This window comes from Heterodontus francisci, chromosome 23 (genome assembly GCF_036365525.1).
Source record: "Heterodontus francisci isolate sHetFra1 chromosome 23, sHetFra1.hap1, whole genome shotgun sequence".
NCBI lineage: Eukaryota > Metazoa > Chordata > Chondrichthyes > Heterodontiformes > Heterodontidae > Heterodontus > Heterodontus francisci.
This window is the reverse complement of record NC_090393.1, coordinates 37,130,641-37,158,403: the sequence shown is the minus strand read 5'-3', so window position 1 is coordinate 37,158,403 and position 27,763 is coordinate 37,130,641. Positions and strand designations below refer to the sequence as shown.

Genomic DNA, 27,763 nt, shown 5'->3' with positions numbered 1-27,763 from the left:
CACACAGGCAGTACCCAAAATTGAACCTGGGTCGCTGGAGCTGTGAGGCTGCGGTGCTAACCACTGCGCCCTCTTTTGTGAAAACAGATTTAAGTATTTACTTAGTACCTCAGCTATGCCCTCATGATTTCCTTTTCAGTCTCCCCCTTCCTTTGACATTTTATACTTTATATAGTTCATGAAAGACTTCAGCAGTCCATAGTTATCTTTTCTCATTCCCTTTGCCCCTCTATTTTTCAGTTCTCTGCTGTACGTCTGTATTCTGTTTGATTCTCTATTGTACTATGAACCTGAAGCTCATCATAAGCCTCCTTTATGTTTTATTTTAATCTTAATTTTAGTCAGGTAGCTCCAGCTTTGGATGCCCCTCCTTTTCCTCATGGAGATGTGTTTAGTCCATACCCGAACCATCCCCTTCTTGCAGGCCTCCTATTGCTCATTTATTGTTTTACATGGCAATCTTTATTTACACCAAATAGAGGATATGATTTTCTTTAGTGCTGCCAGAGGTGATTCCCCAATTGGGGAAAATCCAGCTAGATATGAAAATTAAAATGTGCAAATTTTAAACTGTATGCACAATTGTTTGTTGTCATTTCATATAGAAGTGGTTCTAAAGAAATGCAACTTGAATAATAGCTTTAATTAGGTTAACAATGTGATTGAGTCTTAACTGGCCTCTGAAGAAGCCTAGTAAGACATGCAGTTTTATCAGGACACTTACAGATGGGCAGTAATTGTCAGCCTTGCCACCGATGCTCACATCCCCAGAACGAACTGGAAAAAAAAATAAGACCATCACACACAAACAGATGGATCAGTCTTTATTTGAAAATGATTGTTGTGAGCATTTATATTAGATATTTTCAACTATTGTACTCAAATAAACTGATTTTAATTAAGAGGGTGGATTATATAAATATCCACGGTTATTCCAAACCACAGCAAAGGCATCAGATTGTGCAAAACAAGCAATAGTGCAGAGGAATAGTGAGTGTATCTGATGCTGATGTGGCATCAATGTTAAGAACTGTGTATATTATCTACAGTCTGTGTGCTAAAGCCACCCCCACAATATAGGGTCAAATCTATTTCAATCCCCATTTAATTTTTGCTTTAAATCCCCATCATGTGGTCAGTGTAGTCATTGATGTGCAAATGTCTGTCATGCATCTGTATGATGCAAATCTGCACCTATTTATCTCTCTCCCAAGCTGAGTCATTAAGCAAGGGGTAAAAAAAAAATTAGTCCGGACACCCCAGACTGCTGACCCATGTCTAATGGTAGCAATTCAAGACCCAACACCAGTGAAAGATCTGAAAGCAGGATGTGTAGAAACTTTCTTGGGCTGTGAAATGCTGTGATATTAATACACCCAAAGGGAAACGTTCAAAAAAATTAAATTTTTTTGAAATGTTCATAAAGTTTCTATCAACTCAGCTAGTAGATTTTACACTGGTCTAGCAATAATGGTCAGGGGTGTTAAAAGATATAAAAACAGAAAGTGCTGGAAAGGTCACAGACCTGAAAAATTAACTGTTTCTCTTTTCACAGATGTTGCCAGACCTGCTGAGTACTTCCAACACTTTCTGTTATTATTTCAGATTTCCAGCATCTGCACTATTTTGCTTTTATTTTGTTAAAAGATTAAAAGATATTATAGGTTTCATCATTCTCAATTACAGACAGACTCAAACAAATACGGCCAAATAAGTAGAGACATTGTAACATTGAGTAACTTCTTTTATGTATCAGTAAACAGGCAAAGAAGATTACTCCAGTAATGCAATTGCTGAGATTCTTATAGTACCACTGTGTTCATTTGAGTCTAATTTTCACTGTCACTCAAACCTGCCACCTCATCCAAGATAAATTTGTCAGTTGACAGGACAGATTATGAGGCAAAATACTTCAGGGACCGAACACTATCCTGAGCAGAAAAATGGATACATGCCTTGCTGTGTAACATGTTTGGCTATCACTGCTTGGAAAAGTCTTGGAAAATGAGAGCCCAATTTACTGGCAGAAAGTGGCCGTTGGAGGCGAGCAAGTGTGGTGGAATAATAATTCCATGATGGAGATGGGGGAAATGTTAGGGGCAACAATTAAAATAAATCAAGATGGAATCATTCCTTTGTTCCGCTTCCTATCTGCAAATGATCGCCGATTATGATTGGCTCGAAGGGATTTATTAGCCTCTTTCCTTCTTCTCTCCATTAGCGTTTCTTTTGATTGTCCCTGGCCTTTAGCATTCCCTAAAGCAGCAGAGTTGTCATGTTTGAACCTGCAAAGCAATATGTATAAATATATTATTTAAGTAGCAGTGAATAGATAAAGTTAATTCCTGCTTGCCTCTTTTAGAGCTATCAACTATACTTAAAAATATCACAATTGGATAATTATGTGAAGGAGGGAAGAAAATCTGGGAAAGGCAGTGTGGGAATGAGCTAGATTTCCACTGCAGTTAGTCAGAATGCTACAATATGGATTTCTGTATGAATTTAATAAAATACTAGTTCCTAAATCCACTTTTTGCCAACACAGTGTGAATGCAAAGTGGAGATTTAATACTCCCTGTAGGGAGGGCAATACAACAATTTGCATTTATATCACACCTTTAATGTAGATAAATATCATAAAGCATTTAAGGAATTACAAGAATTAAAAGGGAATGTCACACCTAGGGATTTTTGGCTTTTGTACAGAGCAGGGATTTTTGGTTTAAGCTGCATATTCCTGTTGTGAACTCAGCTGCAGGATTTTTAAGCGTTAATTTTCAACAGTCTAGCATACTTTACGTCATCTTGACAGAGACACAGATGGGTGTCAAAGGCAAAGAGAGAACTGATACGTTAATTAGCTCATGCAAGAGTTTAGAGCCAACTATGGAAGCAGTTATTCATAATTAGCTGGGACAATAGTTAGTTATCTTTGACACTTCCAGTAGATATTCACACATGAGATGTTGGAAGAAACTGGGTTCTTAAGTTAACAGCATTGGGTCGTCTGGTATCAATCCAATCTTGGGAGGGCAGTTGCCAGTTGCATTGGCATCCAACTTCAGACAAGGAGAAAAGTGGGATGTCAAACTAGTAACTCTTACAGAAACCATAAAAAGACATTACTGATTATCCATACAAGACCTTTTCCTAATTCAGAATAATCTTCACCATTGTCACATTCCTTTTGACTTGGGATTTACATAAGTGAACAAAGGACCAACATTTTTGGAGACTGAAGATTTAAATTTGATTAATCATGCCATTTAGTGACCAGGGCTAACTTCGACAGGAACCTGAAGTCGTTTTTCAGAATTATTAAGTGATCTAACTGTTCAACAAATTATTTGTCAACACAACTGGGATTTGAGTATCACCAAAATAAATGACTATCTGCATCAGGGGTTAAAAGTCAAAGCAGCTGGGACTTTGTTTGGCAAGTGAAACAAACATTAGAATTAGTCATTGTCACCAGACGATACACTATGAACTCATTTTAATTTGTAAAGATTCACAATTTTGTTTCCTCCCTGAGAAATGAATTGGAAGTAAATACAGATTTGTAAGTAAAAACAGAATATAAATAAGAAACAAACATAAATATGATTGCAGTTGTTCTTTCCTTCTAAATTTAAAGAACCAGTGTGGCTATAATATATGAAAAAAAGCAGAGAGAGAGAGAACTGGGAGCATGTTCAAAGCTGCAGCTTGCTTTGAGGGTCTGGCAGCCATTCAGCAATCTCAAGCTGTACTCCGTTAGGTTTGGTTATCTAAAATTCTTTAAAGTTCACCAGAATCTTGTAATTGTGTATGATGTTTTGCATGAAAATAAGGATGGTTAAAGAAAGAGTAATCAAGAGCAATGACAGACAAATTCTTTGGAACAGCTGAAATTAATAACATCTCCTAAACATTTGTTTGGAGACTGTTGAATGTGACTGAGAAAAATCAAAAAAATAAAGGAATAATAAGCGGTCATTTCAAAACATTTAGAAAATCATGTGTGTGGCCTAGAGTCTTACCCTCTTCTGGCACTGAAGGTAGCACGTCTTGCCTCTGCCCTTTCCCTTAGCAATGCTGGGTCCTGTACAAAAAGATCCCTCTTTGGACCTTCCTCCTAGAAATTAGAACAATCTTGTTACATTTTTCTATATTTTCAGATGGCGACAGAAGCTTTTATTTCACAGAAATAGATTTTTGGTTGCATGCCAGTCAACTTTCAAAAGCATCATTAATTTTCAGACATTCTGCACAATGGCTTTATTTGGATTAGAATTCTATGGAAGAATGAACAAAATGGCTGTCTGGATCTCTATTATCTTTGTGATCAGCACAGTACACATTTGTATTTATATAATCAAATATGATCACAATTTAGGCCAGAAATTAAGAATCATCAGTTTATAAATATTTGTGGATTCAGTCCTTTATCTGGTATGGAGACATGGCAATAATTAATCAGGCCCACTACAGAAGCCTCTCACCCCTACCCCCATTTAATATGTATGGGTTGGCAATAGTAGGTAACAAGTCCTCGCAAAGGTACTGAAGGTGCTGGGAGAAAATTAGTGGAAAACAGTAAAATCTCATTTGAGTTCTTTTGCTTATAAAAGATAACAGCAAGGCTCTGACAGAAGACAGTTATTTTTTCCTTCTCTCCACAGACTCCCCTCAGAGTATAGTACCTCTCAATTGAATTACTAATTTAACAAAAATCAATGTGAATGACTACTGAATTCAACAAATATTATGGGTAGATTACAGTTACAAATTTTTATGTTCTAATGGAAGTTCAAAACACTTTGGTCTTTAAGATGAAAGGGAATTTTTCCACACACAAACAGAATGCGAGAAATTTAAAGTACATCTCATTTAGTTAAATGGGCAAAATAGAAGCAAAGATTAATCTACATTATAAAGTGATTGTAAATAAAGTGAATCTATTTTTGAACAAAGTGATCTCATCATTTGTATACAAGGTAATTAATTTTCTTAACTGTTGCACAAAGGTGAAACAAGCAGGAATAAACTGGATTTCAAGCAATAAAATTTGGAAACATATTTTAAATGAATACTGGGACCATCAAAGCTTAAATTGAAGTACTTCAAGCAAGAAATTGGCAGTATTGGAATGCATATTATTAGAATAGTGAATGCATAGTTTAACACTCAATATGATAGGCTTCCCAAATAACCCACTGAATAGCATATGGGAATGAACATGGGAGATGGTATCAGGCTTAGAAATAACCATCTCAAATTGCTATAGGTCCATATTTTGAACCAATGTGAAGTAGAATGTCACAAGGAGTATTTGAATTTCCCCACCCAGAAGCGTCCTGCTTTTATCATAATATAAAACATGTATCCGCAAAAGCTTATGGCAATACTTGTGCGCACTGGCTTCTATAAACGTATTAAATCCCAACTAATTAGATGTCACTGTTGCATATCATTTGGGCTACCTTTGGTGTTTCCTCTTCAGATTCATCATCATCATCTTCCTCGTCCTCTTCTTTTTGTCTCAGTATACGAGGGACTGTAAAGGGTCTAGGGAAACCATAACAGAGTGAAATGCAGTTTATCTACAGCTGATAAAAGTCCATTTTATCAGTGAATGACACTGATCTTTAATGCACTAATCCATTTTTAAAAGAACAGCCTGCTGGACTAATGTATCATAAAAAGGATGGTTCCTTGACTCCGACAGCCTATTTTTAATTCTGCACTGGTTTCCTTATTCTAAGAGGTGCAACTAGGAAAATTGTAAAGTGAAAGAAACACTTAGATTTAAGGTAAGGGGCAGGAGATTTAGAGGGGAATTGAGGAAAAAAATTTTCACCCAGAGGGTGGGTGGAATCTGGAACTCACTGCCTGAAGAGGTGGTCGAGGCAGGAACCCTCACAACATTTAAGAAGTATTTAGATGAACACTTGAAACGCCATAGCATACAAGGCTACGGACCAAGTGCTGGAAAATGGGATTAGAATAGTTAGGTGCTTGATGACTGGCACAGACATGGTGGGCCAAAGGGCCTGTTTATGTGCTGTATAACTCTATGACACAGGCAAATATATCCATTTAAAAGAAGTTGATTTTCAAACAACACAGCCTGAGGAAAAAAAATGATGCAGCATAATACCACACCATGTCATACAACTTCACTAGCAAATCGCTTTTAGTTGTTTAAGCTTCTACATAACCGACATATTAAAATCTTGTTTGTATGCATGTCCAGTCTACAAAATCATTTGGTCTCACACCATCAAACTTCTACCTGTTACAAATTCCTATGTCCATGTTTATAATGGAAAGTGTCCATTGTAGGAGCTCAAAACTCCTCATCCTGTACTCCAGATGAGCCATGACCTTCCATCCATTCCTAATCTGATAGTTAACATTTCCCCCAAAATGAGTTAATCCACATGGTCAGCTCTTGCTGGAAACCTGTTTTACAAAGCTAATAAAATTCTTTTAATCTCCAATTTTAGTTTAGTTTAGAGATACAGCACTGAAACAGGCCCTTCGGCCCACCGAGTCTGTGCCGACCATCAACCACCCATTTATACTAATCCTACACTAATCCCATATTCCTACCACATCCCCACCTGTCCCTATATTTCCCGACCACCTACCTACACTAGGGGCAATTGCTAATGGCCAATTTACCTATCAACCTGCAAGTCTTTGGCATGTGGGAGGAAACCGGAGCACCCAGAGGAAACCCACGCAAACACAGGGAGAACTTGCAAACTCCGCACAGGCAGTACCCAGAATTGAACCCGGGTCCCTGGAGCTGTGAGGCTGCGGTGCTAACCACTGCGCCACTGTGCCGCCCTGTTTGATGCTGATTAAGTTTGTACTCACATCCTCTCATGCTGCCTTTAAAATCAAAATAATTAGCTCACTAAAATCTACTGTTACTATTTAGCCTACTTTCCAATACTCGTAATTCATGTTCTCTCCAAGAATCTGCTTTCAAAGGCAAACCTATACTTGATCTCAAGTGGGGTGGCATACCAACAAGGCAAACAATGAACCCTTATACCATCTAGTAATGCACAGGTAATAGTACGGGATATCATAGCGTACTCTATTTTAGTTGGCAGAAAATTGGCAGACCACGTAACTCTGGCTGGACTATTACTACAGATATATTGTAAGAAGTGAAATTATACAGAGAATAAATCAAATTATATAATTTTACAGAACAGGTGGCCATTTGGCCCATCATGCCCATGATGGCTCTCAAAGAACTTTCCACTTAGTGCCATTCCCCTGTCCTTTCCCCATAATAGTTTAAATTCTTCTTTTAAATTTGATGACAACACTTTATTTTAATTTTTATCAATACATTAAACTATCTTCCAAGTTCAACATAACAAATTGCTTAGATATTCTTGGTCCCTTTTCTCCCTAAATGTCCTTCAACTGAGGTTATGTACTAGCTTCATGGGAACGGTGATTAGACTTGTCTGGAGGCTGATGAGATTCTTCCCACTTGGTTCCACCCTGAAAACCAATTCCTTCAAGGACAGACGCTTTAGCTCAACAAGTTGCAGAACATTTACCAGTTCTTTGAAACTGTGCAGTTTTAGCTGAGACGCAACATACTTTTTGGATCCTAAGCTGGTTCCTTGCCAACTTGTACCTTAAATTCTCCAGACCGAGAGAACGTGAACTCCATATGAAGCAAAGGAAAACCCTACTTCTGTGGATTTTTCAGTAGTTTGACTTAGAGACATTTAAGCATAGTGATGGATTTTTACATTTGTAAGGCTGCTTGCTACCCAAAATTAAAAAAGTACCTGTAAACATTTCCAAGTATAATCTTAATCACAATAGTATATTCTAACAGTTAAACAGAAATATCAAAATTTATAGAAAAACAATTTAAAAATATACAGTAAAGTTAAATGGTTTCTTCCAGATCTCTGCATTTTACAATAATGTTTATTGTACATCCATTCATCCTACCTTCTACTGATGAGCTCATCATCCGAATCAACGTCATTTGCTCCGACTTGGTTACCATCATATGTGTCATCATATTCATCATCATAGTCACCTGCATAAAACTGAACTCCATCCTCTACTGGCACTTTCTCTACTACTATACTGTAGGCATTATATCTTTCCTTCTGCTGTGCAATGTGTGTCTTATCATCAAGCAGCGTTACTCCTTCTTTTCCTTTCCTGCAAAATATAACACAATCATCTAGCACTCACTTTTCCAACAATTAACTGGGGTACTTTGGGATTACTTCATACATTCAGATTAACCAGTGATCAGTGTGTACTGTTATGACCTCAGAGAGAACATTAACGTTAAAAATACAAAATATGAACCCCAGACCAATTTGAGAATTATGTGACAAGATTTCATGTTTTAAGACTTTTATAACAACTAAACTAAAAGAAACCCCCTTTAACTAAATAGTACTTTGTAGTAGCTGCTACACAAATTATAAAGGTATTTTCTTTACTAATTAATATACTTGAAAACCTCACGCCACACATATATGCTACTGTCTTCTTTGATAGCGAAATCTTTGCGGTTAAAAGTCCCAAACTCTTCCCAGTTACAATGGGTTGGATTTCCCAGACATTTCTGAAAGTCAATGTCCTCTTCGCTCACTTAGAGTCATAGAGAGATACAGCACTGAAACAGGCCCTTCAGCCCACCGGGTCTGTGCTGACCATCAACCACCCATTTATACTAATCCTACATTAATTCCATATTCCCTACCACATCCCCACAATTCTCCTACCACCTACCTACACTAGCTAAGGGCAATTTACAATGGCCAATTTACCCATTAACCTGCAAGTCATTGGCTGTGGGAGGAAACCGGAGCACCCAGCGGAAACTCACGCGGTCACAGGGAGAACTTGCAAACTCCGCACAAGCAGTAACCAGAACCGAACCCAGGTCACTGGAGCTGTGAGGCTGCGGTGCTAACCACTGCGCCACTGTGCCGCCCCTTCTCCGAGTATTTTACTTCTCCGCAAACCTCAACTTTCAAAACAGGTTCAGGCCTTCACAGCCTTCCGCTGCATCAGTCTTCCCTAAACAGGTGTTTCCTCTCTCTCCCTTGAGGCTGCCACCGCTGGTTGTCTTCCTTTCTTACAGCCTGCTCTGAGGCTGCCATCATTGGTTTCCTTTCTTACAGCCTGTCTGCCTTCAGTGGGTTAGTTAGGGTGGATAGAGTCTTTTTCCTCGGATGGTGATGGCAAACATGAGGGGACATAGCTTTAAGTTGAGGGGTGATAGATATAGGACAGATGTTAGAGGTAGTTTCTTTACTCGGAGAGTAGTAAGGGCGTGGAACGCCCTGCCTGCAACAGTAGTAGATTCGCCAACTTTAAGGGCATTTAAGTGGTCATTGGATAGACATATGGATGAAAATGGAATAGTGTAGGTCAGATGGTTTCACAGGTCGGCGCAACATCGAGGGCCAAAGGGCCTGTACTGTGCTGTAATGTTCTAATTCTAATAAAAAATCTGTTAAATTTATCTGGAATCAAAAGTCAATAGCTCATTTTCCTTTCCAATATGTAAAGTCCAGAAGTCTGGTTTCAGCAGAGCCACCTAGGCCTTCCATTGTTTCTAGGTGTTCGCAGCTGCCTGGTATATTTGCATCCTCAGAATCACTGACTCCTTGTTTACAATTTGAAAGTGTGGGATGGTGAAAGCCATTGTGCTTCAGGTGTTACCCCTGCAGTCTCTGTTTTTCAAAAAATAAGTCTTTGATCGGTGTTCTCTGTTGTCCTGGTAACCAAGAATTCTGTCTTGTCCTTAAGCAGAGTGGATGTGAACATACAAATTAGGAGCAGGAGTAGGCCATTCGGCCCCTCATGCCTGCTCGGCCATTGAACAAGATCATGGCTGATCTAATGGTAACCTCAACTCCACATTCCCGCTTACCCCCGATAAGCTTCCACCCCCTTGCTCATCAAGAATCGATCTACCGCTGCCTTAAAAATATTCAAAGACTCTGCTTTCACCGTCTTTTGAGGAAGAGAGTTCCAAAGACTCACGACTCAGAGAAAAGATTTCTCCTCATCTCTGTCTTAAATGGGCGACCCCTTATTTTTAAACAGTGACCCCTAGTCCTAGATTCTCCCACAAGGGGAAACATCCTTTCCACATCCACCCTGTCACGATCCCTCAGGATCTTGTATGTTTCAAACAAGTTGCCTCTTACTCTTCTAAACTCCAGCAGATACAAGCCTAGCCTGTCCAACTTTTCCTCATAAGACAACTTGCCCGTTCCAGCTATTAGTCCAGTAAACCTTTTCTGAGCTGCTTCCAATGCATATACATCCTTCCTTAAATAAGGAGACCAATACTGTACCCAGTACTCCAGATGTGATCTCACCAATGCCCTGTAAAACTGAAGCATAACCTCCTTATTTTTGTATTCAATTCCCCTCACAATAAACGATAACATTCTATTATCTTTCCTAATTACGTGCTGTACCTGCATACTAATCTTTTGCACCAGGACACTTCGATCCCTCTGCATCTCAAAGCTCTGCAATCTCTCACCATTTAAATAATGTTTTTTTTATTCTTCCTGCCAAATTGGACAATTTCACATTTCCTCACATTATACTCCATTTGCCAGATCTTTGCCCACTCACTTAACCTATCTATAATCCCTTTGTACCCTCCTTATGTCCTCGTCACACTTATTTTCCAACTGATCTTTGTGCCATCAGCAAATTTAACAATACCTTCGGTCCCTTCATCCAAGTCATTTATATAAATTGTAAAAAGTTGAGGCTCCAGCACTGATCCCTGTGGCACACCACTCGTTACATCTTGCCAAACAGAAGATGACCCATTTATGCCTACTCTCTGTTTCCTGTTAGCTAGCCAATCTTCTATCCATACCAATATGTTACCCCCAACACCATGAGCTTTTATATTCTGCAATAACCTTTGATGGCACATTATCAAATACCTTCTGAAAATCTAAGTACAGTACATCCATCGGTTCCCCTTTTTCCACAGCACATGTTACCTCTTCAAAGAACTCCAGTAAATTGATTAAACATGATTTCCCTTTCACAAAACCATGTTGACTTTGCCTGATTACCTTGAATTATTCTAAATGACCTGCTATAATGTCTTTAATAATAGCTTCTAATATTTTCCTTAAGACAATGTTAAGCTAACTGGCCTGTAGTTTCCCGCTTTCTGTCTCTCTCCCTTTTTGAATAAAGGAGTACATTCTCTACTTTCCAATCTCATGGAACCTTCCCTGAATCTAGGGAATTTTGGAAAATTAAAACCAACGCATCAACTATTTCACTAGCCATTTCTTTTAATACCCTAAGATGAACTCCATCAGGACCCGGGGACTTCTCAGACTACGGCTCCAACAATTTGTTCAGTACCACTTCCCTGGTGACCGTAATTTTCTCGAGTTCCTCCCTCCCTTCCATTTCCTGATTTACAGCTATTTCTGTGATGTTACTTGTATCCTCAATAGTGAAGACCGATACCTGTTCAATTCATCTGTCATCTCCTTATTTTCCATTATTAATTCCCAAGACTCGCTTTCTATCGGACAAACGCTCCCTTTGTTAACTATTTTCTTCTTTAAATATCTATAGAAATTCTCACTACCTGTTTTTACATTTCTAGCTAGCCTTCTCTTGTACTCTAATTTTTCCTTCTTTATTAATCTTTTTGTCATTCTTTGCTGTTTTTTATATTCTGTCCAATCTTCTGACCTGCCACACATATTTGCGTAATTATATGCTTTTTCTTTAATTTTTATACTATCTTTAACTTCTTTAGTTAACCATGGATGGTGGGTCCTCCCTTGGAATTTTTCTTTCTCGTTGGAATGTTTCTATTCTGTATATTCTGAAATATCCCCTTAAATGTCTGCCACTGCGTCTCTATTGACCTATCCTTTAACCTACTTTCTCAGTTCACTTTAGCTAGCTCTGCTTTCATGCCCTCATAATTGCCCTTATTTAAGTTTAAAATACTAGTCTTAGACCCACTCTTCTCTCCCTCAAACTGAATGTAAAATTCAATCATATTATGATCACTGCTGCCTAGGAGCACTTTCACTATGAGGTCATTAATTAATCCTATCTTGTTGCACAATACTAGGTCTAGTATAGCCTGCTCTCTGGTTGGCTCCAGAACGTGCTGTTCCAAGAAATTATCCCGAAAACATTCTATGAACTCCCCATCTAGGCTACCTTTGCCCATCTGATTTTTCCAGTCTGTATGTAGATTAAAATCCCCCATGATTATTGCTGTACCTTTCTGACAAGCTCCCATTATTTCTTCCCTTATACCCCCTCCTACCGTGTGGTTAGTTAGGGGGCCTGTAAACCACTCCCACAAGTGACTTCTTGCCATTATCATTTCTCATCTCTACCAAAACCGCTTCTACATCCTGGTTTCCTGAACTTAGGTCATCCCTCTCTATTGCGCTAACACCATCATTAATTAACTTAGCCATCCCTCCACCTTTACCTAGCTTCCTGTCCTTCCTAAATGCCATGTACCCTTCAATATTCAGGTCCCAATCTATGTCGTCCTGCAGCCATGTCTGTGTAATGGCTATCAGATCGTAGTTATTTATTTCTATTTGCACTATCAGTTCATCTGTTTTGTTTCGAATGCTACGTGCATTCAGATACAGAGCCTTTAGTTTTGTCCTTTAATTATCTTTGTAACCTCTAGCCATTTTTTGCTGATTTATCCGAAGGCTTATACTCTCTGTCCCTTCCTGTCATGGTCTGTTTATCATTTTCCATATTAATACCTTTCTCTCTTGCCTTGTCTCTACTCTTTAAATTTACCACATATTCCCAAATTTAATCCCTGGCCCCCACTATTTAGTTTAAAACCCTCTCTACTTCCCTAGTTATGCGGCTCGCTAGAACACTGGTCCCAGCACGGTTCAGCTGAAGACCATCCCAAGGGTCCAGCCCCCAATTTTCCCTGTACTGCTGCCAGTGCCCCACGAACCCGAACCCACTTCTACCACACCAGTCTTTGAGCCACGCATTCATTTCTCTAATCTTATTTGGCCTGTGCCAATTTGCATGTGACTCAGGTAATAATCCAGAGATTATTACCTTTGAGGTTCTGCTCAATTTGCTGCCTAGCTCCTCCTAGTAACTATGCAGAAACCTCTTTCCTTGTCCTGCCTATGTTGTTGGTACCTACATGGACCATGACGACTGGATCCTCCCCCTCCCACTGTAAATTTCTCTCCAGATTTGAGCAGATGTCCTGAACCCTGGCACTGGGCAAGCAACATAGCCTTCTGGACCCTCGCTCTTTGCTGCAGGGAACAGTGTCAACAATTTCACCTGACTTCTTGGATTCCATCTTAAACGTTCAAAAATCAGTTTTTAAAACATTATCATGTTACGAAATCCAGCGTTCGTAACAGTACAAAGGGTGATTTGGAAGTTACACTGTTCCCAAGTTACTGCAATAGAATGACACAAGGATACAACAGAAAGCAGCCATTCATTCAATCATGTCTGCGTCAGCTCTTTGAAAAAGAGCTATTCAATTAGTTCCATTCCCTTGCCTTTTCCCCCACAGCCTTGAAAATTATTCCCCTTCAAGTAGTAGGCCAATTTTATTGAAAATTATTATTGAATCTGCTTCCACCATCCTTTCAGGCAATGCATTCAATGTCATAACAAGCCATGGTGTTAAAAAAAAAACTCATCTCACTTCTGGTTCTTTTGCCAATTATCTCAAATCTGTGTCCTATAGTTACCAACTCTTCTGCCACTAGAAACAGTTTCTCCTTATTTACTCTATCAAAACCATTCATGATTTTGAACACCTCTATTAAATCATCCCTTAACCTTCTCTATTCTAAGGAGAACAACCATAGCTTCTGAGCCTCTCCACATATCTGAAGTTTTGCATCCCTGGTACCATTGTAGTAAATCTCTTCTGCAACTTCTTTAAGGCCTTGACATCCTTCCTAAAGTGTGGTGCCCAAAATTGGACTCCATATTCCAGCTGGGGCCTAACCAGTGATTTATAAAGGAATACTGTAACTTCCTTGCTTTTGTACTCATGTCTCTGATTATAAAGCTAAGGATCCCATATGCTTTCCGAACAGCCTTCTCAACTTGTTCTTCCACCTTCAAAGATTTGTGCAAGTACACCCCTAGTTTCTATGTTCCTGTGCCCACTTGAAAATTTTACCATTTAGTCGATATTACTCATTCTTCCTACCAAAATGATCACTTACCACTTCTCTGTACTAAATTGTACCTGTCATGTCTTCCCAATTCACCAGCCGGTCTACATCCTCCTGAAGTCTGTTACTATCTACCTCACTGTTTACTTTAGTTACAAGTTTCATGTCATCTGCAAACTTTGAAATTATGCCCTGTACGCCCAAGTTCAGAACATTAATATGCATCAAAAAGAGGAGTGGTCCCAATGCTGATCCCTGGGGGACAACTTCCCTCCAGATTGAAAACAACAGTTCACTTTGCTTTCTGCCTGTTAGCCAGTTTTGTATCCTCAATGTCATTGCCCCTTTAATCCCATATGCTTCAATTTTGCTAGCAAGTCTATTATGTGGTACTTTATCAAATGCCTTTTGAAAAATGCCCATACACACATCAACTGTACTACTTTTCATCAACACTTTGTTACGCCAAAAAACTCAAAAAAGTTAGTAAAACATAATTTGTCTTTAAAAAATCCATCCTGTCATTTATGAACTCCTAGTTTTCATGCGACAATTATTGTCTCAAAGTTTCCCCAACACCAATGTTAGAACGAGTCTTCAGTTGCCAGTTTTATCCCTCTCCCCTTTTCTGAACAGGGATGTAAAATTTGCAATCATCCAGTCCTCTAACATCGCTCACATATCTTAAGAGGATTGGAAGGTTGTGACCTGAGCCTTTGCTCTCTCTACTTTCAGCAACCTATGAAGTATCCCATCCCAGACTGGGTGAATGTTCTATAATAAGTAAACCATAAATGACAATAATGAAGAATTGGAACTGGTCTTCATATTTGGGATCTGAATTTTAATGCAGGCCAAACTGATGAATTGGATACAAGCTCCCTTGACAACAGTAAAGATCCTAAATTAGTTTGTGCAGCTTCAATCCAGCTACTAATGAGTATGAGTTAACACCATAAAGCTGGCTCGAATGGATAATCTTGCCAAAGAAAGGATGTCTACTCTAGGAAGCAGATAATGCCATGTTTGTGTAGTAATAAATTATTTTTTGAAGTTAGGATCAAAGCACATGATTAAGAAAGAGTAAACGGTGCCTGTAATGATTTGAGTGCTCAATGCAGACACTGAATAGAATTTTAAGTGGCATGTTTCCTATTACAAGAAGTTAATATACAAGATATGTAAAGAACAAAGAAAAGTACAGCACAGGAACGGGCCATTCAGCCCTCCAAGCCTGCGCCGATCTTGATGCCTGCCTAAACTCAAACCTTCTGCACTTCCGGGGACCATATCCCTCTATTCCCATCCTATTCATGTATTTGTCAAGATGCCTCTTAAACGTCGCTATCATACCTGCTTCCACCACCTCACCTGGCAGCAAGTTCCAGGCACTCACCACCCTTGGGGAAAGAACTTGCCTCGCACTTTCCCTCTAAACTTTGCCCCTCTCACCTTAAACCTATGTCCCCTAGTAACTGACTCTTCCACCCTGGGAAAAAGCTTCAGACTATCCACTCTGTCCATGCCGCTCATAACTTTGTAAACCTCTATCATGTCGCCCCTCCACCTCCGTTGTTCCAGTGAAAACAATCCGAGTTTATCCAACCTCTCCTCATAGCTAATGCCCTCCAGACCAGGCAACATCCTGGTAAACCTCTTCTGTACCCTCTCCAAAGCCTCAACGTCCTTCTGGTAGTGTGGCGACCAGAATTGCACGCAATATTCTAAGTGTGGCCTAACTAAAGTTCTGTGCAGCTGCAGCATGACTTGCCAATTTTTATACTCTATGCCCCGACCGATGAAGGCAAGCATGCCATTTGCCTTCTTGACTACCTTATCCACCTGCGTTGCCACTTTCAGTGACCTGTGGACCTGTATGCCAAGATCTCTCTGCCTGTCAATATTCCTAAGGGTTCTGCCATTTACTGTATACTTCCCACCTGCATTAGACCTTCCAAAATGCATTACCTCACATTTGTCCGGATTAAACTCCATCTGCCATTTCTCCGCCCAAGTCTCCAACCGATCTATATCCTGCTGTATCCTCTGACAATCCTCATCACTATCCGCAACTCCACCAACCTTTGTGTCGTCCGCAAACTTACTAATCAGACCAGCTACATTTTCCTCCAAATCATTTATATATACTACAAAGAGCAAAGGTCCCAGCACTGATCCCTGTGGAACACCACTAGTCATATCCTCCATTCAGAAAAGCACCCTTCCACTGCTACCCTCTGTCTTCTATGACTGAGCCAGTTCTGTATCCATCTTGCCAGCTCACCTCTGATCCCGTGTGACTTCACCTTTTGTACCAGTCTGCCATGAGGGACCTGGTCAAAGGCTTTACTGAAGTCACTTCCTCAAAAAACTCAATCAAATTAGTGAGACACGACCTCCCCTTCACAAAACCATGCTGCCTCTCGCTAATAAGTTTGTTTGTTTCCAAATGGGAGTAGATCCTGTCCCGAAGAATCCTCTCTAATAATTTCCCTACCACTGGTGTAAGGCTCACCGGCCTATAATTTCCTGGATTATCCTTGCTACCCTTCTTAAACAAAGGAACAACATTGGCTATTCTCCAGTCCTCTGGGACCTCACCTGTAGCCAATGAGGATGCAGAGATTTCTGTCAAGGCCCCAGCAATTTCTTCCCTTGCCTCCCTCAGTATTCTGGGGTAGATCCCATCAGGCCCTGGGGACTTAACTACCTTAATGCTTTGCAAGAGACCCAACACCTCCTCCTTTTTGATAATGAGATGACTGAGACTATCTACACTCCCTTCCCAAGGCTCATCATCCACCAAGTGCTTCTCTTTGGTGAATACTGATGCAAAGTGCTCATTTAGTACCTCGCCCATTTCCTCTGGCTCCACACCTTAGATTCCCTTCTCTGTCCTTGAGTGGGCCAACCCTTTCCCTAGTTACCCTCTTGCTCTTTATATACGTATAAAAAGCCTTGGGATTATCCTTAATCCTGTTTGCCAATGACTTTTCATGACCCCTTTTAGCCCTCCTGACTCCTTGCTTAAGTTCCTTCCTACTGTCTTTATATTCCTCAAGGGATTCGTCTGTTCCTAGCCTTCCAGCCTTTACGAATGCTTCCTTTTTCTTTTTGACTAGGCTCACAATATCCCTCGTTATCCAAGGTTCCCGAAACTTGCCCAACCTATCCTTCTTCCTCACAAGAACATGCCAGTCCTGGATTCTAATCAACTGACATTTGAAAGACTCCCACATGTCAGATGTTGATTTACCCTCAAACAGCCGCCCCCAATCTAAATTCTTCAGTTCCTGCCTAATATTGTTATAATTAGCCTTCCCCCAATTTAGCACCTTCACCCGAGGACTACTCTCATCCTTATCCACAAGTACCTTAAAACTTATGGAATTATGGTCACTGTTCCCGAAATGCTCCCCTACTGAAACTTTGACCACCTGGCCGGGCTCATTCCCCAATACCAGGTCCAGTACGGCCCCATCCCTAGTTGGACTATCTATATATTGTTTCAAGAAGCCCTCCTGGATGCTCCTTACAAATTCTGCCCCATCCAAGCCCCTAGCACTAAGTGAGTCCCAGTCAATATAGGGGATGTTAAAATCACCCACCACTACAACCCTGTTACCTTTACATTTTTCCAAAATCTGTCTACATATCTGCTCCTCTACCTCCCGCTGGCTGTTGGGAGGCCTGTAGAAAACCTCCGACATCGTGACTGCACCCTTCCTATTCCTGAGCTCCACCCATATTGCCTCGCTGCACGACCCCTCTGAGGTGTCCTCCCGCAAAGATAACAAAAGATAATAAAGATATTCAAAATATACAAAGATTATCACAGTTCACAGGACACAACTTAACATGTCTGCACATGGTCCAGTGTCTAAAGAAGAGAAAAACATAAATTTGATGCAGCACTATTTTCTGCTGCCAACTTTCTTTTTCTCTTTTCCCTCCTCACAGGGCTGACTCTTGGTGTGTTATTCTACTAGTGCCAACAACCCTCTGATACTTTGTTTTATGGTAATTCGCCAGTGTAATTTTAAGAGAGAGAGCACTGGCAGGCTATTTGACATGGTACATGATTACTTAGTTCCCATGCTAGCCATTTGTTAAACTTGATCCTGTCTTCATGCAACATCCATACAGACATTTTCCAGCAGAGGTCAGTAGAAAACTGTCAGGAACTGAAAACCTGGCTGCCATTTCTCCAAGGGCAATAAAGCCAACTGTACCACCTCAACTACTGCCCTAATTGAGATCAATTAACTTGGCATGAGCCAGGAATTGAAAGCTGGGACCGAATGGTCTGTATAGCTTATTACTAGTCCAGGTGATGTCTTTATCCATTAGATTATCAAAGGTTTAACTTACTCAGGTAACATGCTGATATTTACACATAAGCTGTAAACCTCTAAAAGTATAATTGGCAGCTTAAAAAGACAGTTACAAATTTAAAGATTATCTAGGATTCATAGCAGAAGATTATAAAATACATGCAAGATTAAATATGGAAATGAAAATATCAAAATAAAATGTGAATTTGTAATCCCAAATATTTCAGAATTGAAGGCAGTAGAAAAGTTTCCACCTGCTCGCTGCCTCAACCTGATGGGCCATGTAGGCATTCATCAAGTAGAGAACTACAGATATAATGTGCTTTCTCACTGAGAAGCAGAATGGATGTTGCTATAATCGAAGTGAGAGATCAGGCTAATTCACAACCGATATTCCTAAAGACAACACAAATGGCTCAACCCCACTTATGTAGTTTTGTTCTTGCTCACAAATCTACTAAAATGCACGTTCTGGCAGAAGCTCTGGAAGCTTGAAGTTAGACATTGAAAGGGGAGCTACCATGTTTAATTCTTAGGGTTGGTCACTGAGATGTGCATGCCTCAGTAGAATTTTATCAGTTTGTAGTTGAGCTACCCAACTGTGTAGTGCAGAGAAGAGGAATATAATTTTGGGGGTAAAAACAAAAAATGTTTTGATTTCTTTTTGTTGAATCACAACAACTACCATCCACCACCACTATTAACTCCCCACTGCCCCCCACACCAATGCCCAGTCATACAGGGATATGGTCAGTGGTTATTCAGACCACTGCAGACCAGACCCCATTGTCCCATCAGGAAGTAAGCACAAAAGCACACAAGAGAAAAGTTTAAAAATACGCGCGTGTAATCAAACCGGAGAACTACATGCTGTGCATTCAACCACTGAGCTACTAGGGGAAATGGTATTTAATCATTTGTGTGTCAAATGTACCCTTTTCGCCTCATTTTAAATTTTTAAACAGAGCTGCACTGTAAAAGATTTGCAACATGTTTTGCTAGGTAAGTGCATAGAATTCTGAATCAACCAATAATACATTAGGATTAACACACCCTTTTGTTTTGGATTGCACGGCTCTTTAAATTTTTTTGCGTAGCCCTGAACTTACGCGGGAACTTAAAGGAGCCAACTTGTGTGCAGCCTATGTGGAAACTTTAGGGTTGCTGTACAGCCATGCAGCTTAGAGGGAACATTGAATAAGATTCAATCCAACACTCCTGTAATAACTATTAAATGACAGGTTGTGATTTCGGGTGTCAAACTCACTTTTTGCCTTTCCAAATTTTGGACATGTCCACAGAATTTTTGCTGTAAACATCAAACTCATCATGGTCATAAACATTTCTTCTTGTTGACAGAATTGATTCCTGGTCCTTTTTCACCTGCCTTATGAAAACAAAAAACATAAAATTATTCAGCACTGCTACGTAGAACACCGCACTTATAATTTGTATTTAGGAGATTATTACATTCTACAAGACATCCTTTAAAAATGTTTTGCTATCAGTCAGCTTTTTAAAATTTGCTTCATGGGATGTGGGTGTCACTGGCAATGCCAGCATTTGTTGCCCATCTCAAATTGCCCTTAAGGTGATGGTGAGCTGCCTTCCTGAACCGCTGCAGTCCATCTGGTGTGGGTACACCTACAGTGCTGTTAGGGAGGGCATTCCAGAATTTTGATCCAGCGACAGTGAAGAAACGGCGATATAGTTCCAAGTCAGGATGGCGCGTGAGGAACTTGCAGGTGGTGTTCCCACACGTCTGCTGCCCTTGTCCTTCTAGGTGGAAGAGGTTGCCTGTTTGGAAGGTGTTGTTGAAGGAGGTGTGGTGAGTTGCTGCAGTGCATCTTGCATGTGGTACACAATGCTGCCACTGTGCATCTGTGGTGGAGGGAGTTAATGTTTAAGGTGGTGGATGGGGTGCCAATCAAGTGGGCTGCTTTGTCCTGGATGGTGTTGAGCTTCCCGAGTGTTGTTGGAGCTGCACTCATCCAGGCAAGTGGACAGTATTCCATAACACTCCTGAATTGGGTTTTGTAGATGGTGGACAGGCTTTGGGGACTCAGGAGGTGGGTTACTTGCTGCAGAATTCCCAGCCTCTGACCTGTTCTTGTAGCCACTGTTTCTATGTGGCTGCCCCAGTTCAGTTTCTGGTCAATGACAATCTGCAGGATGTTGATTGTGGGGGATCATCAGCGATGGTCATGCTGTTGAATGTCAAGCGGAGATAGTTCGATTCTCTCTTGTTGGAGACTGGTATTAGATTGTATGGTTATCAATTTATGACAATAAAGACATTAAGAAAATTATGAAATTAAAATTGAGATTTTAATGTTTGACACTGGAGAATGAAAGATGAAAATTAGAAAACTAAGTTTTAGGAATTTACAAATTATAGTAGGTCATACAATTGAGTTGGAATCAAAGGATATTAAATGTCTAAAATAGATTGCTTTTAAGTGTGAGAAACCCTAGAGCTTAATTCCTGTGGTCTTTATGTTGTTGGGTACATGCAGTAACCTTTAATTCAATCCATTACTTTTTAATTTTAAAGCAATAGCTAACAGTAAGGGTAAGTACCATTATAAACATGTTTATGGAGCTCTTCCACATTAATTAAAAAGACATTAGCTTGGGAGACATTTTTATTCAAAACATACAACCCTTCACTTCAGAAGTATCTCGAGTACATGCACTCCACAGATCTTTTAGAAACAGCCCCGGTAGAAATTTACTTTTGAGCCATTCCAAAGACCTTGAACCAATTTAAAGCCCTGGGAGGCTGGAGGGTGGGGAAAAAAGGAAATACAAAATTTACATCAGGACCTGTAAAGAAATTGCTATTCCTTTCAGCAGACATGCTGAAGCTGATGCCCTAGTTCAAGTGTCATCGCAAAATTTCATTAAATTATTTACTATTAAGAAGCATCATATGTCTTGTGCTGCTTATGGTGAAACAAAGAATATGTTGTTTTAAAACAATAGTGGTACCATGCCACATATACACAATGTATCACCAAAAAGGCATCGATTTATGGTGACTAAGTCAAATTCTGTTTTTAGTACATGGTCCTGGAATAATAGACAAAGGTGCATGAAACCAGTAAATGAAAGATCTTTATCAATATATGTATTCAATTATCTGTATGCATGTAATTTTTATCCCTCACCATTTCTCAATTGTAAATGTAAACAGGACAGTCAGTTTGTCTCTGTCTCAGTTTGTCACATTAACTACATAAAATAACTGCTAAAATGTTTAATTAAATCCTACGCAAACTCACTGTTCAGTTTGTATTGAAAGAATTTTCAAAAACAAACTAAAATATTATTATACAGATAAATTGTGTCTTTTCCAGTTTAGATTGTTTGAAATTCAAAAATAAATGCTTCCCCAAATCTGTACTGTGAGCCATGTTTGAACTGGGTCAATTAAGTATTTCTCACACAAATGCAAGCATTGCCCATTTAAAAACGCTCAATATAAACTTTACCTAAATACTTATGAAAATTTGTGCTGTAGCTTTTCTTGAAATATTAAAAAAAGATACTGAATAATGAAGAGTGGGACTGGGAAAATACCAAGAATACATTCTGGGAAATTGTACATACTGCCTTCAACAAGTATATCAAGCCCCTTGCTTATGATTTATGCATCTCCTAACTCTTCAATTGTGATTTTCTGTTATCTTAAATTGATCCAATCAACAAAGCTTGAGGGCTGCAGTATAATTGGAAGTAAATGTAACAATTACAGAAATTGCACATTGTATGCAAGACTTTTAATATAAAAGAATCCTATGGATAATTAACTATCCAAGGTGGTATTTAAACACAGCTAAGCTAGCTACATACAGCACAGGTTCACACTCAGATCAACTGTATTAGCTGTGTCCACTCATAGGATGTAAAATAATCAAACACAAAACAACATAAACTTTGTTGTTTTGGATTTGACGGATCCCAGGTTCCTAAAACAGAATCCAGATACCAGATATAGTTAAAAGCATCTTAACTACACAAAGGCAATTGAACACTTTGCCTAATGCTACTCAGGCATCGGTGTGAACATCATACCAATTATTGCTGGGAAATGAATCAGGGCCAATAAGACAAACACAGTTCCAACCTGATATCTCCTTTCACTGGAATTAAGAATTCTTGGAAAGCTTGAACTTAGACCCTCCACATACTGGATCTTAGAATTTTTGGTAGAACTTAAAGCAATACAAAGTCTTGATCAATGGGATGCTACCAAATATGACCAGTGTCTAAAGGAATGTGAAACATATTTTGCCATAAACTCTAAAATTTGTGATATACATCTAGCTTGTATTATTCAAAATTATTACATCACATAAGCTAAAAATGAACACAATATGGTTTAAAGAAAGATATTTGTTAATTAAAACAGCAGTGAGAAATTGACTAATGCTGTTAATGGGGAGAAAATGAATCAAAAGCTAATAAGCCTAATTCATTCTATGTTTTTTACAACTTTCATAAGAACTTGACCTTTAAGTTTTTGAATAAGTCAATTACCTAATTAACCTTTTTATTAAATTGAGAAGCCATGGTGAGGAGCAAGCTGAAAAAATGTCGTATATGCTAAAAGAAAAACTTACATTTGTGTAGTGCTTTATCTCCTAATTTACGTAAGAAAATAAGGTAAAATTAAGTGTTTTATTTCTTACACTTTTACGGATAGAACTTTATAAAGCAATCAAAAAAAAACAAAAGGTGCCAATATTAGCTTTGCTCTCAAAAAGTTGCATTCTCAGAATGGTAAGTCATCATCATAAGCTAAATATTCAGTGAAATAGAAACCCCAAAGAGCTTGCCCACCACAAAGACAAACTAAACTTATTTACTAATTCTTAATATCACAGAACATTCAAAACAATGTAAGACTGCCTTTAAGGGGAAACAAAAGGTGGTATTTTGCACACAAAGCTTCAATCCAAAGAACAGCATTTCGATTTCTTACCTCTGAAGAGTTCTGTCCAGTTTGCCAAGGGAAGGCAGTATTTTATCTTCGAGGATGTTATTAATTACTTTTTCTGCATCGTAATTATATTCTTCCAGACATTCAAGGATGAAGCCTTCCCCAAGGTGTGGTAAAATGTCCTTCACCTGAGAAATTAAAGATTCCAGCTCTACTCCCGTTATTTTGGCAGCTGTTGCACCTGCACACTATTTACAAAAACAGGAATACACAATTTCAGTAAATGGCTAAAAGCTACATTTTTCATATGAGTATCTGATCTGACTCATTTATTAATCTAACTAAATTTAATTTTGCTAAACCCTATCAGAACTAAAATTCTCACAATATATTCTTTAAAGTAACAAAAATAATTTGACATTTTAAGTCTGCATGCTCTTCATGTCAATTTTTCCCATTATAAATTCCTACACCCACTTTTAGAATGGAAACTAGCTATGTAAACTTGTCACAGTGTAATTACACTCTCCTTTCAATGGAAGCACTGCAGTATCATCACTGGTGGAAGGGTGGAATTACAGCAACAATTCATAAATAAATTGAAGAAGGAAATCACGAACAGAGAAAGAATAATCCGTCAACTAAAGCTTACAATTTGTCAAATACCAATTTGAACCCTAACTTTAGCATTGTTCTTAGTTTTTTCTCAATCCCCTTCTCCATTCATTTAATTTCAGAAGGACATTTGTCCGCTATGAACATCTTTCCCCATTAAACTCAACTCCTTGATAACAAAAGTGTAGATTTGAATTGCTGGCCTCAGGCTTTTTAGGAACATTACTTTTGCTTCTTCTCATTGCACTTGTTGCTTCAGCTGAGATTCTGGGTCTCAGCACCCCATTATCACACATGTAGTGTAAACAGAGGTGGGAATGAACGAGTCTCTCCATTATTTTTACTTTCCTCAGCAAATTGCTCCATACACCATTCCAACCCTCCACCATGCCTGCCACAGAAGACTGAGGGTATACCAGTTTGAATAACTCAATACTGAGCTGACTTTGTGATCTATTAGAACTACACAGAAATAACATGTTCACACAATATAATCACTGTTTTATTTTATTTAGTTTTTATTTAGAGATACAGCACTGAAACAGGCCCTTTGGCCCACCGAGTCTGTGCCGACCAACAACCACCCATTTATACTAACTCTACAGTAACCCCATATTCCCCAATACCTCTCTACACTAGGGGCAATTTACAACGGCCAATTTACCTATCACCTGCAAGTCTTTGGATGTGGGAGGAAACAGGAGCACCCGGCGAAAACCCACGCAGACACAGGGAGAACTTGCAAACTCTGCACAGGCAGTACCCAGAATCGAACCCGGGTCCCTGGAGCTGTGAGGCTGCGGTGCTAACCACTGCGCCGCCCATCCTTTCTGCAGCTTCAATGGTGTTACTTTGAACAAAACTCTAGATTTTTTTCTTCTGAAGAAATTGATTATTCAGTGTGATATGAAGTTTTCAGGTACCAGAGGGGTTCCAGCATCTGTGGAATCATCTCAGATTTTGAGAGATGACAGTGAGTGCAGCCGATTTAACAACAGTGGCAATAAGACTCCAGTCTTGACCTCATCAAATATTTACATGCAGACTTTCAGCAACAGTCACTAGATAGGAACAGGAACTCTTGTTAATTATCCCTTCCCTAACCCAAAGCCACGGATGTCAATTATACCCCTACTGGCAGCGAAGACTGGGTTGAACCAGTTACCTTCCTGGTCTGTGAAAGCTCAGTTGTTCAATGGATAAACTCGCAGAGCCATTAGAAGTAGAGACTAAACCTACTCTATTTGAACTTACATAATCATCATTTTCGGACTCTAGCTGTTTAAGGTCTTGTTCTATTTCACCATTTACAGCTGAAACTTGACTGGTATCAGAGGCATGTGAAATGTGAGCATTTCCCACAGCAAAGGTAGGCTTCTTCCTGCCACTAACTTCCCAGGCACTGTCAACAGCTTTGATGATGTAAGATGTCCTGGTTTCATCACTGCGGTTTAAGTTAAGATGAATACAAATCAAAGTGTATATTGATGCACACCCTACACTCATCAAGATTGAAATGAGTAGAGGTTAAAAAATGACTTTCATACGCTGAGAACATACACAAAAATAATTAATCTTCTCTTTACAATATTGACTTTTAAAAACTGCACAAAATATTTTTCCCAATTTGTTGCTAGTCCAATGCATATCTATAAATTAATTTCAATTGCTTTACAGGATTAATATGTTTTCCTGTGTTAAAACATCCTCCTATGCCACTTCAACATTAGTTCTAAATAATTTCTATTCCATACTCATAACACTCTCCAACAAAAAAAATATATTTTTGGGGGATGTGAGTGCCACAAGTTCATTATAATAGTGATGCCATTTTTCCCCTGACTGCCATTACATATAGTGTTAACAAAAGCCACAGAAATTGACAAGATTTTCTACTGTGAAAATGCATTTTTCAGTCAGTTAATGTCAGATCGTTCGGCAGGCATGAAAACAGAAATGCACAGTGGGGCCCTGGAGTCTGCACTACTGATATGGGAATTCAAGAAATAGAAAAAAAAAGCAAAAAAATCCTACAAAATACAAGTGCATAAATAGGTTGAGTTTATTTAGGATCAACATCCTGTAGAACATAGGGCAGCTGTTTAATGTAGCTCCAATATATAAGTTGTTGCTCTCAGTGTCCATTATGTTTCTCTTCCCCTTAAACATTAGTTTGTGTATGTCACCTAAAAACGGTTGGAGGTCAAAGACTTATGTGCATCATATTAGTGTGCTTGTTTTGAGCATGTCTGCACAATTGTTCTGAGTCATACTTTTCCAATACCTGTAATATATATTCAATAGCGTTTTCTTAAAGTAGTAATATATCTTATAAAGCAGGGAAAATGACAATTCGCCGTCAAACTGCACATGAAACTTGCAATTCTTTCCATCTGCATTTAGTCACTTATTACCAAGTAATTTCCATTGCGGTATCAGGAGTGGAAAAATATGTTTCCTCCAATTATTCACAAGAAAATTATAATACCACAGAAATTATTTGTAAACCTACAGATGTAGATTAAGTTAGCTAAATAATAAGGACCATAAGGGAATGAATTATCTTGCCACATTATTTAATGATAAAATAACTTTTTTTTTCTTCCTCCAGTCTTAACCGAGACCTGCAATTCCAATTTTTGCTGTCACAAATTTTCAATCCAAAGATGAAAGGATACAGTGCAGGAAATGCCTGTTGTAGAAGGCTGATATCATCAGCCACTGGAAACTGCTCATCATAGTCTGTCAGAAATCTGTGTAAAGAGTAATGAAATTCTATGTAACAACATACTTTTTTTGAGGACATACATTTCTTGTGTACAACCACAGCATTTACAATTTTAATAACACACCTGAATAATTTGGTATAATTCTAGCTAAAATATAATTTTGGAACAGATAGATATCAGTAGTAAGCAAAGATGACGACTTATGAGAACATTTTTGCAAATATATTTGCTTTTTTTGGGTGATGGAAAGAAAAATAACTGATTTTAATAAATGTGTCCTTCCCAATTTTGAAGTAGTAAGCTGGATCATCTGTCATGGCATGCAAATTTATATTACGGTTCATAAAACTGCAAAGATTTCTTTTTTGCTTTGCTGTTTCTCCCTTATAGATTTCCACTCCTACCTCCTGCAGCTGCAGATTCAACCCAGTGAACAAAAAGATCAGCCATGTGCTTCTTCATTAATGACTGTGATAGTTGTACAGAAGGTACAGGTCTACAGCATATAACTAGTCCTACAATATCGCCCTTCCCTCATCCACTAAATTAGAGACTCAGCTACCACTGTACATTGTGAATGTAGGAGTTATGTGGCGCAATGGAGTAACTCCCTCCCCCAAAGTTAACATGCAAGCATAACCACCATCACCACCTGGAGCCAGTACTTAAACTCTTAACCTTCCATTTGGGAATTTGACACTACATCTAAGAGGTTCACCAAGGTAGACTGTTTTTTTCCATAGAGATTTCTTAAAAACTTTAAAGCAGTCAATCCCTTAAGACGACCAATTCCTTGTCTATTACAATTCCAATACTGCCCCAAAAAATTTATAGTTCGATGCTACAAATTTTATAAAACTTACTATTTAAAAAATCTCGAGGAGCTTAAATTCAGTTTTTGTGCTTAAATTCAGTTTTTGTGCTTGAAGT

General features: G+C 38.9%; 1 protein-coding gene across 3 annotated transcripts in view; it reads right to left on the bottom strand.

Moving 5' to 3' along the window:
- Nucleotides 1-817: 817 nt before the first annotated feature.
- Nucleotides 818-27,763, bottom strand: part of ascc2 (activating signal cointegrator 1 complex subunit 2) — a 74,578-nt gene continuing 47,632 nt past the window's right edge. For all 3 annotated transcript variants that reach the window (XM_068055107.1, XM_068055109.1, XM_068055108.1), the window contains 8 exons: nucleotides 26,783-26,857; nucleotides 25,359-25,548; nucleotides 23,532-23,737; nucleotides 19,812-19,931; nucleotides 7,978-8,196; nucleotides 5,466-5,550; nucleotides 4,023-4,117; nucleotides 818-2,285 (listed from right to left, as the gene is read on the bottom strand). In XM_068055107.1, coding sequence (XP_067911208.1) covers nucleotides 2,117-2,285; nucleotides 4,023-4,117; nucleotides 5,466-5,550; nucleotides 7,978-8,196; nucleotides 19,812-19,931; nucleotides 23,532-23,737; nucleotides 25,359-25,548; nucleotides 26,783-26,857 — 1,159 coding nt within the window. In that variant the 3' untranslated portion in view covers nucleotides 818-2,116. The remainder of the gene's footprint in view (nucleotides 2,286-4,022; nucleotides 4,118-5,465; nucleotides 5,551-7,977; nucleotides 8,197-19,811; nucleotides 19,932-23,531; nucleotides 23,738-25,358; nucleotides 25,549-26,782; nucleotides 26,858-27,763) is intronic.